This window comes from Gossypium hirsutum, chromosome A09, assembly GCF_007990345.1.
Source record: "Gossypium hirsutum isolate 1008001.06 chromosome A09, Gossypium_hirsutum_v2.1, whole genome shotgun sequence".
NCBI lineage: Eukaryota > Viridiplantae > Streptophyta > Magnoliopsida > Malvales > Malvaceae > Gossypium > Gossypium hirsutum.
In genome coordinates, this window is record NC_053432.1 from 2,097,089 (window position 1) to 2,110,788 (window position 13,700).

General features: G+C 31.6%; 1 protein-coding gene across 2 annotated transcripts; it reads left to right on the forward strand.

Annotated features, from left to right (window-relative positions):
* Positions 1-6,572: 6,572 nt before the first annotated feature.
* LOC107888467 (BTB/POZ domain and ankyrin repeat-containing protein NPR1) lies at positions 6,573-11,883 on the forward strand. Of its 2 annotated transcripts, XM_041077604.1 has the most exons (5): positions 6,587-7,302; positions 7,396-7,502; positions 7,876-8,608; positions 9,943-10,095; positions 11,397-11,883. In XM_041077604.1, the coding sequence occupies exons 1-5, from the start codon at positions 6,948-6,950 to the stop codon at positions 11,405-11,407; spliced, it is 1,359 nt and encodes a 452-aa protein (XP_040933538.1). In that variant the 5' UTR covers positions 6,587-6,947; the 3' UTR covers positions 11,408-11,883. The 2 variants fall into 2 exon arrangements, with proteins under 2 accessions (XP_016668072.1, XP_040933538.1); XM_016812583.2 differs by having other exon boundaries at positions 6,573-7,502.
* The last annotated feature ends 1,817 nt before the right edge of the window (positions 11,884-13,700 follow it).

A 13,700-nucleotide genomic window follows, 5' to 3' on the forward strand; every position in this document is an offset into this window, starting at 1 on the left:
TACTGGTGATGCAGCTGTTGCTTCCTCTTCCTTGTCAGATGATGATATTACTAAACTTTGGTATATGTGCCTAGGGCATATGAATGAGAATGGCATGGCAGAATTGAGCAAAAGAGGATTTCTTGATGGGCAAAGAATTTGCAAACTGAATTTTTGTAAGCACTGTGTTTTTGGGAAGCAAAAGAGAGTTCAATTCACCAGAGGAATCCATAACACGAAGGGAACGTTGGAGTATATTCATTCTAATCTGTGGGGGCCATCCAGAGTGCCTTGGAGAGGTGGAGCTAATTATATGCTAACCTTTATTGATGATTTTTCCAGAAAAGTTTAGGCGTTCTTTCTAAAGCAGAAAAGCGATGTGTTTTCGACATTTAAGTCTTGGAAAATTATGATTGAAAAATAGATAGGAAAACAAATAAAATACCTCCGCACAGACAATGGCTTAGAGTTCTGTTCTGATGAGTTTAATAGATTGTGCAAGTTAGAAGGGATGGTGCGACACTTGACAATTCACCATACTCTACAGTAAAATGGCATTGCAGAACGAATGAACAGAACAATCATGGAGAAGGTTTGATGTATGTTGTCAAATGCCAACTTACCAAAGTCGTTTTGGGCAGAAGTAGCCTCTATTGCATGTTTTTTGATCAACCGATCTCTATCCGTTGCCATTGAGAAAAAGACTCCACAAGAGTTATGGTCTGGTAATCCTGCTAATTATTCTGATTTAAAGATTTTTGGGTGTCCTGCGTATGCTCATGTTGATAATGGAAAATTGGAACCGAGATCCATTAAATGCGTTTTTCTTGGTTATAAAGATGGTGTAAAAGGGTATAAGTTATGGTGTCCTAAAAATAGAAAAGTTGTGATTAGCAGAGATGTTGTTTTTGATGAAACTGCTATGCTACCTAACTTATCTCTTAAAGACTCTTCCAATAAAGGAAATCAAAAGCAGGTGGAGCATCAGATTAATACAGAGTCAACTCCTTAAGCCAGTACAAAAATTGAGAATAGAGTTGCTTCTTCACCACAATACTCTATCGCCAAAAATAGAATTAGAAGATAAATTAAACCTCCAAAGAAGTATGCGAAAGCTGATTTAGTTGCTTGTGCTTTAAATGTGGCTGAAGATATAGATGCAAACCAAGAGCCATCTAATTATTTTGAGGCGGTTAGCTGTGAAGACTCAGAAAAATAGATGTTTGCTATGCAAGAGGAGATGGAATCACTTCAAAAAAACAAAACATGGGATCTTGTGAAACTTCCTAAAAGTAAGAAGACTGTTCGTTGTAAATGAGCGTTTAAAAAGAAAGAAGGGACTCTAGGAGTTGAAGAACCCAAATATAAAGCAAGGCTTGTTGCAAAGGGTTACAGTTAAATTCCAGAAGTGGACTTCACAGATGTGTTCTCCCCAGTTGTGAAGCATAGTTTGATTCGAGATTTGCTTGGTATTGTGGCCATGCATGATTTGGAACTTGAGCAGTTAGATGTAAAAACTGCATTTTTGCGTGGAGAACTTGAAGAGGATATTTACATACAACAACCAGAGGGTTTTACAGTCTCAGAAAAAGAGGACTATGTTTGCTTGCTGAAAAAGTTCCTTTACGGTTTGAAATAGTCACCAAGGCAGTGGTACAAGAGGTTTGATTCCTTTATGACTTCTCATGATTTCAAAAGAAGTAGTTTTGACAGTTGTGTTTACTTTAAGAAAAACAGTGATGGTTCTTTTGTGTATCTACTTTTTTATGTTGATGACATCTTGATAGCAGCAAAAGATAAATGAGAGATAAGAAAGATCAAAGTTCAACTAAGTGAAGAATTTGAGATAAAAGATTGGGAACCAGCAAAGAAGATACTTGGTATGGAGATTCTCAGAGATAGAAAAGCAAGTAAATTATACTTAAGTCAGAAGGGGTACATTGAGAAAGTTCTTTGCAAGTTCAATATGCAGAGTGCTAAGCCTGTTAGTACTCCTTTAGCAGCCCATTTCAGACTTTCATCGGCTTTGTCTGCACAATCAGATGATGAGATTGGGTACATGTTACATGTTCTATACTCTAGTGCAGTGGGATCTCTCATGTATTCTATGGTTTGTTCACATCCAAATTTATCATATACAGTTAGTGCAGTTAGCAGATATATGGCAAATCCCGGTAAAGAACATTGGAAAGCAGTTCAGTAGATTTTAAGATACTTACGAGGTACTACTGATGTTTGCTTACAGTTTGGAAGAACTAGAGATAGAGTCATTGGGTATGTTGATGCTGATTTTGCTGGAGACCTTGATAGAAAATGATCTCTCACAGGTTATGTCTTTACAATCAGAGGTTGTGCAATCAGTTGGAAAGCCACTTTGCAAACTACAGTCGCTTTGTCTACCACTGAAGCTGAGTACATGGCGATTATTGAGGTTTGTAAAGAAGTTATTTGGTTGAAGGGGCTCTTTAGTGAACTCAATGAAGACCTTCAAATCAACACAGTATTTTGTGACAGTCAGAGTGCCATCTTTCTTACAAAAGATCAAATGTTTCATGAGAGAACAAAACACATTAATGTTCGGTATCATTTTGTTCGTGATATTATTGCTCGTGGTGATATTGTTGTGAGCAAAATTAGTACTCATGAAAATTCTCCAGATATGATGACTAAGTCACTTCCTATAACCAAGTTTGAGCATTGCTTAGACTTGGTTGGTGTTCATTGTTGAAGTTAAACCCTTAAGGGGTTTTATGGAAGAGGTGGAGAACTTGTTCGTTGAGAGTTTGCAATAAAGAACTTGTTCATTAAGAATTCATGTCAAGGTGGAGATTGTTAGAATTAAGTGACCCAAATCCTTATTTAAATAAAATACAGTGGTAAAATAAAATAAAAGAAGAATCCATATAGAATTACACTTCTTTTATTTTATTTTAGAATAAGGTTTTTTAAACCTTATTAAATTCTATCTATTTGATATTGATTAGAATAAGGTGTTTCAGTCTTACTAGAATATGGTGTTACAAGCTTATAAATAGACATAGTCTATTTGTCTTGTAATAATTTTGAATTTGACATAGTGAATTTTCTTCTCCTCTGCCCGTGGTTTTTTCCCAAAAGGGTTTCCACATAAAAATCTGTGTGTTCTTTATTTTATTTTTATTTTATTTTATTTTCACAGTGATTATTATTTTAATATGTTTTCAAGATATGTAATTAGATCGTGGACTATCATTTCCATGTAGGACTTATTTTTATTTATTTAATTTTAGAATAGTCTATGTGAACCGAAAACAGACATGAGTATTATGTAACTGAATTTTTCAACGAATCTTGGAGAGCCGAGATGCATCCAAGATTGACTGATTCGACACAAACCCTACCCAACCAACTTAAAAAAGTCCTATAGTGGTTCAGTGGTGTTGGTTATTGGTGATCCAACGGTGGTAACCACAAGTAGTATTGTGGCAACGATGGTGACGTGATGACAACAACGTCAATCGTAGAGGTAGTAGAAGTCTGTGGTGGCAACAATAGATCCCTTCGATGGTTTTCAAGTCATTTGTGGTTTCAGGAAAAAACCTTAGAAATCAAGATATTTATCTTTCACCTAGAAAAGCAAAAGTATGCTTTGGGGGTAATAATTGTAATTTTAAATTGTTTTTATTTTATAGGATGAAATTATGAAAACTTTGGCTAGTCGAAGTCATTTAATTTTATAATTTTCTGTGATCGCATGATGATATTTAAACTGACTACAAAGTATGTTCATGCATATGTATGATAAACATTCTATATAGTTTTGGAAAAGAATGTCGCATGTACTTGTCATGTATTTATTAATCATTCATGATTGAAATCAAAAATAAAAATCTTGCATGATTTTAACATGTTGAGTGGGAGCTTAGTCTTATGATCTCGCTAGAAAGTAATGCTTTTTGCTTACACATCATGTTACACTGAGTAGATGCATACAATCCTATAACGATATATGTTGAAGAGTTTCTAACATCTGTCAGTCATCACGTCCAGGCCTAACGAACGCCTCGTCTAATTTCTTCAAGTCAACTCTAGCAATACATTGGGTTGACACCTACCACCCTACCATGGCATCCATGGAGTAGTGATCTCAATTGCTGGAACCCATACCCAACCATGGGAGAAGCTAAAATTTTGTCCAATTGAGAAGGGAAGATTAAATTATATATTCTTATAAGAGTTAAAATATAATTCCATCATTATACCAACTTATATCTTTACATGTTTAGGACTAACTCTAAATTTCATCATTTTTTGAGGGGTCAAACTATAATTTTATTATATATTAACTTATAATTTTATAAATTTTGGGAAGTTTAAAGCAAAAAATTCCCATTTTAGGGGAGATAGATAAGGCTAGGGATGAGCAAAACTAGATTCGACTCGAAAAAAATTGAATTTGTTTCAAATTTTGAGTTAAACGAATTGAGTTATTAGAGTTATTCGAGTTAACTCGATTTTTTTTTCAAATTTCGAGTTCAAATCGAGTTTAATTTTCGAATTTGAATAATTCGAATAAACCGAATACAAGACTATAATATTTTAAATTTTTACTCCAAACCCCAAACCTTTTTACTTTCCCCCCAATACTTTACTCCCTCCCACTTTTTCTCCAAAACTTTTACTCCTCTCCTATTCCATCCCTCATCTACCCCAAACCCATTTTCCTCCCATTTTTTTTTGAATATTTTCCGCATTTACTTTCCCCTCAAAATTTTACTCCCCAACCCTCAAAAAAAATTTTTCCCCTAAACTTTTTACTTTTCACCCTTTACCCAAAATAAAAAATCATTCAAAAAAATTTCTAAACCTAAATAGTAATAATTTTATTTATATATACTATTTATATTATTAAATAAAATTTCACATTTTTTACTATTTATATTATTAAATTGTTTAATCATATTAAATCTTTATAAATTTCTGTTAAAATTGAATTATTGATGATGCCATAAAATATTTGTGTTAAAATTTTATTTTGGTATCAATTTCACATTTTATCTTTAAGGTAACTTTTATTAAAAAAATCATATTTTTTATATTTAATATATTTTTTAATTTCAAAATACATCATGACAAAATTCAGAAGATAATTGAAGCAATAAGTAAGAAAAGAAGTTAACCCGTATATAAAAAATTAATAAATAAATTACGAGGAGATGAAAATTAATAACAAATTTGATTACGGTGAGAAAATTTAATTAGGATGGGTGATAGTGGTTACAAAGATCCAAAGTCAATTTTTTAATTTAGCTCGAATAAATATATTCGACTCGATTCGAATTCCATCTCTTGACTCGATTTGAGAAAATTTCAAATCGAGTTAGGATGATAAAATATGATTTATCTACTCAATTAACTCAAAATTTTTTCATTTAATTCGATTCGATCCTATTGAATGCTAACCCCTAGATAGGGCCTTCACCTCTGTGCCCAACCATCCTCCTATAAATATCTTCTTAGCATTGAGATAAAGGAGATGCTATACACATTGTCTATACTGTGCAAAAAACTCAACCCGAAGTCTTTCAAACCATCAGTATAACGACTCTTCGCATCATTCATAATATAAATCGTTCTCATTCTAGAAACTCTTCGTATCTCATAAGGTGAACTGCTCCCATTACACCATTCAAAATTTGGTATCACTATTCAATATATGATATCACTTCTGTATTATAACAATACACTTTAATTACTTTTAAAATAATATTGACAAACCAAAATAAATATAGAATTAAGTTAAACTTAAAATATATATATATATTAATATCAAATCCTTCTAGATAAAGAACTTTTTCCCACTGATTAATTATCTTTGCTTTGAACAGAATATATCCTTTTCCTTGTATCGGGGATATGACAAGCTTATCTTCTGTCATTTTTATTGTTATTGTACTATTTGGATATTACTTGTTTAATTTGCCTTTTCTTCTATTTTAGTCTTTGCCTAACTTTACAACAAGATAGGACAATAATGCTTGTAACAGTTAGATTCATTACTATCCACAAACTCAAAACAAAGTTAAAATTCTAAACAACCAAATCATAGGTTAAATTTTTGTTTTCATCACTTAATTAAAAAAATTATAATTTAATTATTAAATTATTCAAAAATTTTCATTTAAATTAATGGACTATAAAAATCGATGCTAAATAATTTTCTTGCATTCTTTACACTAATTGAAAGCTCTATTTCTCCTTTTTTACAGTTCATTTTTTTTATGAAATAATTTTAAACGTCACGAATTTACGAATCAAAATTCAAACAAGTTTTTTCTTTGATCTTCGGCACTGAATGCCAGATCTACTTAGATCTAAGGTATGTTCTTCTACTCGTCGATAGATATTAACTCACCATACTAATTATTAAATTGTCGTTTAGAGCTCACTAGTAAAAGCTTTTTTTTTTAAGAAAAATTTAACAAACTAATACTTTATATAAAAAATTTTAAATAATTTAATAACTTAAATAAAAAATTTTCAAATAATTCAATATTTAAATTATTAATTTTTTAATTAAATGATTAAAATAAAAACTTATCCACTATTAGTGCAGTTTAAAAAAAAAACACTCAAGATTCGCCGAGAACCTGCTTGAAAGACTTCTACGTCTCAGTCAACTGTCTGTAAGATTTGTTCTTCTTCTTAACCCTGTCTGGTTCTTCCACTTCAGTATCCAAAACTAGCTTGAGTGGTTTTCGAGTAAAGACATAGCCTGTTTTCTTCCTTTATTTTCTTTGTTAATTTCAGCTTTTTTTTAGCCTTTTTTCATGGATTTGGAGATTCTTTGGTCTTTTATAAAACTGGGTAATTTGTAAATCTTAATTTATTTTCTTTTTTGGGAAAAAAAAGGACTTTTTCTAGCTTATTTCTTGCTATTATTCTTATTTTGCTTATTATATTTCATCACCTATTAGATTAACAAAAATATGGACTATGGAAACGAGATTTCATCTTCTTTAACCTTTCCATCCACCTCTTATCTATCAAATGGATCCGGGTTCGGGTCTGGGAGTCACCTAATGGGAGCTAGTTCGGATCCTGAAGAGACGGACCTTGAAAATTTGAGCCTAAACAAGCTCAGTGGCAACCTTGAAAACTTAGTGATTAACGAGGAATATGAGAACTACAATGATGCTGAGATAGTAGTGGAAGGCAATGTTGTTGTGGGTGTCAATAGGTGTATCCTAGCTGCTCGAAGCCCTTACTTTCATCAACTTTTCCGACAAGATCTCAAAGATGGTCGAAAACCAAAGTATCTGATGTCTGAAATACTGCCATTTGGTAAAGTGGGTTATGAAGCTTTTAAAGTGTTCTTGCAGTATTTGTACACAGGAAAGATTAAAGCATCACCGAGGGGTGTTTCAACATGTGTAGATGAGAGCTGTTCCCATGATGCTTGTGGCCCTCTTATAAATTATGCTTTGGAGTTGATGTATGCTTCTGCAACTTTCGACACGAAGGAACTGGTTTTGCTCGTGCAGGTAACTTACCCAAAATTTTTTGTTGGGAATTAGCTATATTTGATGCATACATGTTTGCCCCCATTTATTTAAAAAACTGAGCAAACCATTCTGTATAGTTAGATAGAAAGTAAATTGGTTATTTTTTTTTAAATTTTATTTATTTTTATTTTTAAAAAATTACGTAATTGATTGAATAAACAGATAGTTATCCGTGGAATGTCACATATAAGATTAATATAAATACTTAAAATGATTTAATTAGAGAATATAAATTAAATCTACAATTATTATTATAGTACGATGAAGAAGAAGAAGAATATTAATAATACTATTCTTGGTATTTGGATTTTAGCAAAGATGTTACTGACTCAACTTCCTTGTATAAATAAAGCGTCATCTTTTGAACATTGTTGAGAAGGCTCTTATAGAAGATGTGATCCCAGTTCTCGTAGCTGCTTTTCACTATCAACTAAACCAGCTTTTATCTCAATGCATCGAAAGAGTAGCAAAATCTGACCTCGACAATGTATGTCTCGAGAAAGAACTACCTCCCGATGTTTATGCCAAGATTCGGTCACTCCGACTTGTACCTGAGCCGGTCGAATCCGACATGGTCCACGAAAAGAAAATCAAGAGAATCCATAAAGCACTAGATTCAGATGATATTGAACTATTGGAGCTTCTTCTAAAGGAATCAAATGTCACATTAGATGAAGCTTATGCTCTTCACTATGCTGTTGCCTATTGTGATCCCAAGATTGTTAGTGAGGTACTCAGTCTCGGACTAGCTAACGTCTATCTCAAAGACCACCGAGGATTCACGGCTCTTCACGTAGCCGCTAGACGTAAAGAACCATCGGTGCTGGTGGCGTTGCTGAATAAAGGAGCGAGTGTGACGGAAACTACATTGGATGGCCGAACTGCTGTTGATATTTGTAGGAGATTAACTCGGGTTAAGGATTATAATGAGAATAAAAAACAAGGGGCGCCATCGAATAAAGATCGTTTATGTATTGATGTACTTGAGGCGAAGATGCGGTGCTCGGAATCTGAGAATTTGGGAGTTCCTACGCAAGTGATTGCTTATGATTTACACATGAAACTGGATTACTATGAAAATCGAGGTAAATATTCTGAAAATTGTGCATTTAGTTTTCTTAGAAATATACCGAATATCCAATGCTATTTTATCCTTGAAATACATATTTTTATTATTTGATTTTGATTGAATTAACCTATGGAAAATATAAAACCCTACTATGAATAGTGAGTTACTGAACATATTAGACTTTTGTTAGTAACTTTCTAGTAATCAACTGTTTTTAACTAGTTTAGTTGCTATTTTGTATCTTTTCGATCACTCAAGTGTATATTTACTTATAATTGAGTAATTTTAACTGTAGTTTACTCTAAACTTATTAGGGTAAATTATGTTAGAGATCGATTCAACAATGTTTTTTTTTTCATTATTGGTAACTCAACTATAAAATGTTATAAAACGGTCAACTATTTATTTTTTTTTGTCAAAAAAATAAAAAAACTCAAAAAAGAAATAATTGAGTAACTAAAAAAGAAAAAACTCAGAGTTTGGTGACTACTAATGTAATTTACTTAAATTATTAATAACTTTAGGTTTGGTTATTAGTGTAATAACACGAGGAAAAAGTTTATTTCAAACATATGCTAAATAGTTAGACAAAAAATAAAAAATAATTGTAGAAATTTATACATGAATTTAACAAATAGTAAAAACTCTTATAAAAAATAAGACATTTTCAAAATAAGCGAAAAATTTTCCTTCTTTTTACAACAAACAAGTCATGTGAATGACTAAAAATTACCAATTGTGATTAGTTTAAAAATAACCAATGATTAAAATCCGTGGAAAAAATAATACTCCAACCAAATGTAATATAAATTATTTTTTGGTTTGTTTTGATATTTTGTTGCATATATAAAATTATTTATTATAAAAAAAGATGAAATGTTTATTAATTATGTTCTCTCCATTAAAAATTTACCGAATTAACTAAAACTATTTCAGTTGCTAAATACACTAATAAGAGCTGAAATGCAATCACCAAGACTAATACCTTAACTATCCAATAATAAGATGTAACTTTCAAATAATAGTTACTAGATACACTAAAACTCTACGATGAATAGTGAGTTAATAGACATCAAATTTTTGTTAATAATTTAACTGTCCAATAATAACTTTTAACTTTTGAATAATTCGGCGATTAATTTGTTGAAATTGACTAATTTACTTTTAAATAGAAGAAAATTTTGAAAAAAATAATGAATATACCCAAATTAAAGATATAACATTCTTCAACAATGATATCCGAATCTGAATAACGTACTAATTATTTCATACACTAATAAGATGACTGATAAATTTGAACAAGAGAACGTTGAAGGTTGAATGGTAATAAATTTTGTTGAATTTTGTCAGTATCATTTGCAAGGTTGTTGTATCCTGCGGAAGCCAAGGTAGCCATGGAAATTGCAGATGCAGATTCAAACATAAGTGAAGCTGATTTGAATGAATCACCTACATCACACACCAGAAGGCTTCATTTGAGATTGCAAACCCTCTTTAAAACAGGTATATCACGCTTTCATACATATCCCCTATTTTCTAATTTGTAACTATATTAATTTCAAAAGAATGTCGATTAAGTCTTAGCTCAATTAATATTGATTTTGTTGTCAATATAAAAAGGCACAGATTTGAGCTCACTAAAGTGTATTTATCTTCCTACTTAGGGTTAGAAAGGAGCTATGAGTAATTATAAGCATTTTATAAAAAAATTCAAAGAATTAAAATCTGACCGGACCAACTACTTCAACCAATTAAAGCAAGTATCAATGGACATTCTAATGAATATGTACGAAACCAAAAAAATTACTTTAGAGAATTAGAGATGAATTATAAATTTTAGGAGGGATAAAATACAATTTTTATTATTATACTAAGATATAATTTTATAAAATTTTAAAGGATTAAATGATACATATACTATATTTAGAGTTCAAAAACCAGTCTATTCTTTAGCCTTTGCCCCTAACAAAGATATAAAAAATTAATTCAACCACTAACAAATCTGTTTTCTCTCTATGTAGATATAAATTCAAAAATTTATTTCAAAAAAGCACTTTTATAATTTTAATCTTATATTAAAAATATTAATGTTTACCCCAAATGCATTCTTTTATAATTAGTGTCTGAAGTATTTTAAAAAAAAATAGAAATGCATTCTTTTATAATTAGTGTCTGAAGTATTTTAAAAAGAAATAGTTAATTGAGTTTTAGTTCGGCTTGCATCAGTATTATTATTAGTATAGAAAAACGTTAGTTCGAGCGTGTTGAAGTATGTTTATTCTTTAATAAAGATTAAAAAGAATTATGAGTAGTTCTAAATATTTTATAATAAAATATTTAAAATATAAAAAATACAAAAAAAGCATTAAACTGTCTAGATCATAATCCAATATTCTGGTTACACCACCAAATACAAAGGGTAGGCAAGGGCTGCCCAAAAAAATACACTGGTATTGTTACAAGTATAGGAGAATATGAGTTCGAATGAGCTGAAACGTATTATCCTCCTATTTAACAGTTAAGGAGGAATTATGAGTAGTTCTAAGCATTTATAAAAAAATTATTAAATAATAAATTTATATATAATAAAATTACATTTTGACCCCTCTAAAATGAACATAAAAGTATGTTTAGTCATTTTCAAAAATGATGAAATCATAGATAAAAGTATATTTTTCCTCTCAAAAAATTATGATTGAATTTCCCACCAATCCTAAAATATTTTCTAGATTCACACTGTTTGTAGTAAATCATTAGACCATTTGGAGAATTTTTTGTGAACAATATTGAACTGTAAATGGCAGTGGAAACTTGAAGGCGATATTTCCCACATTGTGCTGAAGTGCTTGACAAGTTCTTGGTGGATGATATGTCGGATCCTTCTTTCTTTGAAGATGGCAGTTCCGAAGAACAAAGAGTGAAGAAAAGACGATTTACTGAACTGAAAGAAGAGTTATTAGAGGCATTTTACAAAGATAAAGCTGATCAAAAGAAGCATAATCATAAGCCTGTATTGTCACCTTCATCTTCATCTTCTTCATCTACTACAAAACTGGGTTCTTCCACTCCTTACAAGCCTAGAAGAAAGTGATTTTATTATTATTTACTTTTTCTTTTAATTTCTTTAAGTGGAAAGTTGAACTATAAGAAGATAATAAATATAGTGTGTTTTTAGGTGAAATTACGTTACCTCTGTATTAAGAGTTGGATTACATTTTACCCTCTATTAAAAAAAAGAGGTAAACTAATTCTCATATGTTATATAAAAGAGAAAACTAGTTCTTCTGTAAAAATTTTATTAATTTTTACTATTAAAAACTAATTCATGTACACCAACATGAGGTACATGAGGCACGCCACGTATCATTATCTGATTATTCCATCAGCTACCTCAGTTTTTAATTGTACAAATGGATGAAATTTTCAATGGAAATGATCAATTTGTTCTTTTAATTAATATAAAAGAACCATTTTATTTATTTTTTAAAGAGAGTAAGATGCAATTGTAGGGTATAAGAAAGCTTACGACTTTGAGATGTGAGGCCTTGGTAATGGCAAAATCGTGTAAAATGGTATAAGAGAAAAGCTCTTTATTACTCTAAGAGTCTTGTCTTTTGGCATAGGTTGTGCTCTTATAAAATTTCTATACTAACATTATGTTAAATATAATTATAGTTATTGTTGGGTTGGGTTGGCACAACAAGTTTTTGAGACTTTTATTATAGTAATAAATTTGTTCAAATTAAATACTTATATTTTCGAGTTTTGGGTGAGGTTAAAAACACAAGTTTTTAAGATGTCAGATTTAGGAATTAGAAAAGTTTGCCGCAATGACAGTTTCTCTCTAAGTCGATCTGCTAAGGTAGCATGTTTCGAATAGGACTCTTTATTTATTAGGTGTTAGGGGCTATTTTTTCGACATCTAGGTGGTAAAACATTGTTTGATAGGCGAAAAGAAATATTAATCCAATCAAAAGCTGCAACGTTTTAATGGATGACAGTATTGCTAATTTGAAAATACATGACGGGAGGAGAAAGTTTGGGCGGTGGAAGAGGACGTGGAGGAAGAGGTGGATCATGATTATTGCCTGGTGGGTTGCTTCTTGACGGCATGAATGGTTAATTTTCAAGCCATGAAGAATACGTTGGTCAATGTTTGGCATCTGATTGGAGGAATGGTTATCTCAGATTTTGAGGAGAAGAGATTTCTGTTTAAATTCTACCATGAAGTGGATATTGAGAGGGTGATTAAGGGGGCCCCATGGACTTTTATAACCATCTGTTGATTTTTCACAGGTTATTAGAGAATGTGGACCCGATGGAGATACCATTGACCTATTCTTTTTTTGGGTACAAATCCACGATATGTTGCCTGAAATGATATCGGAAGCAATAACTAAACAATTTGAAGATTTTATTGGATCATTTGTTGAATATGATGCGAAATAAATTGGGAAGGGCTACCGAAATTATATGAGAGTGTAGGTGCTAGTGGATGTGAGGGTTCCTTTGAAAAGAAGGAAAAAATTGATGATACCAAACGAAAAACAATTCTAAGCTAAATTCTAATATGAGAAATTGAATCTCTTTTGCTTCTTGAGTAGTCCCTAGGCCGGAGCGACAACTTTTTTCCGGTACGAATTCGGAATAAAGGGAAAAAGCTTGAATTAGGATGGAATGTATCTTTGAGGGTGCAATATAGGAGAGCAAATATACCCACAAGTGTATGGCTGAGGGAGGATTATGGAAGCAGATTGAATGGAGGCAGGTTCGGTAGGAAGGCATAAAGTGAAGGGAAAAGGGATGGAGAGTAGATGAAGTCACATTTTGAGGGGGACGGTACATGAACCCAACCTTGGGGTTTAACTTAGAAGAGAGAATTAAAAGGGATTTGGGGAAGATGAACGATATATGAATGATATGAAAGAAAGGTGGACAATGTAATAGGAAAAGGATATGCTTTTAGAGGAAGTAGAAGGGAAGAAGAGCCAGAGGGTTTCAGTGGGGAGTCAGGTTTTGGAAGGTAGTTCAGATTCAATGGATTGCTCGAAGGGTCAAGGGTCAATTAGTCAGCAAAAAAGATCAACAACCGCCAAGGGGTCGGCTGA

Bases quoted from the DNA above. Each gene is read 5' to 3' on its own strand.
- LOC107888467 (XM_016812583.2), top strand. From the start codon at position 6,948: ATGGACTATGGAAACGAGATTTCATCTTCTTTAACCTTTCCATCCACC. The intron at 7,503-7,875 runs GTAACTTACCCA...GTATAAATAAAG, and splicing joins AACTGGTTTTGCTCGTGCAG to CGTCATCTTTTGAACATTGT. The intron at 8,609-9,942 runs GTAAATATTCTG...GAATTTTGTCAG, and splicing joins GGATTACTATGAAAATCGAG to TATCATTTGCAAGGTTGTTG.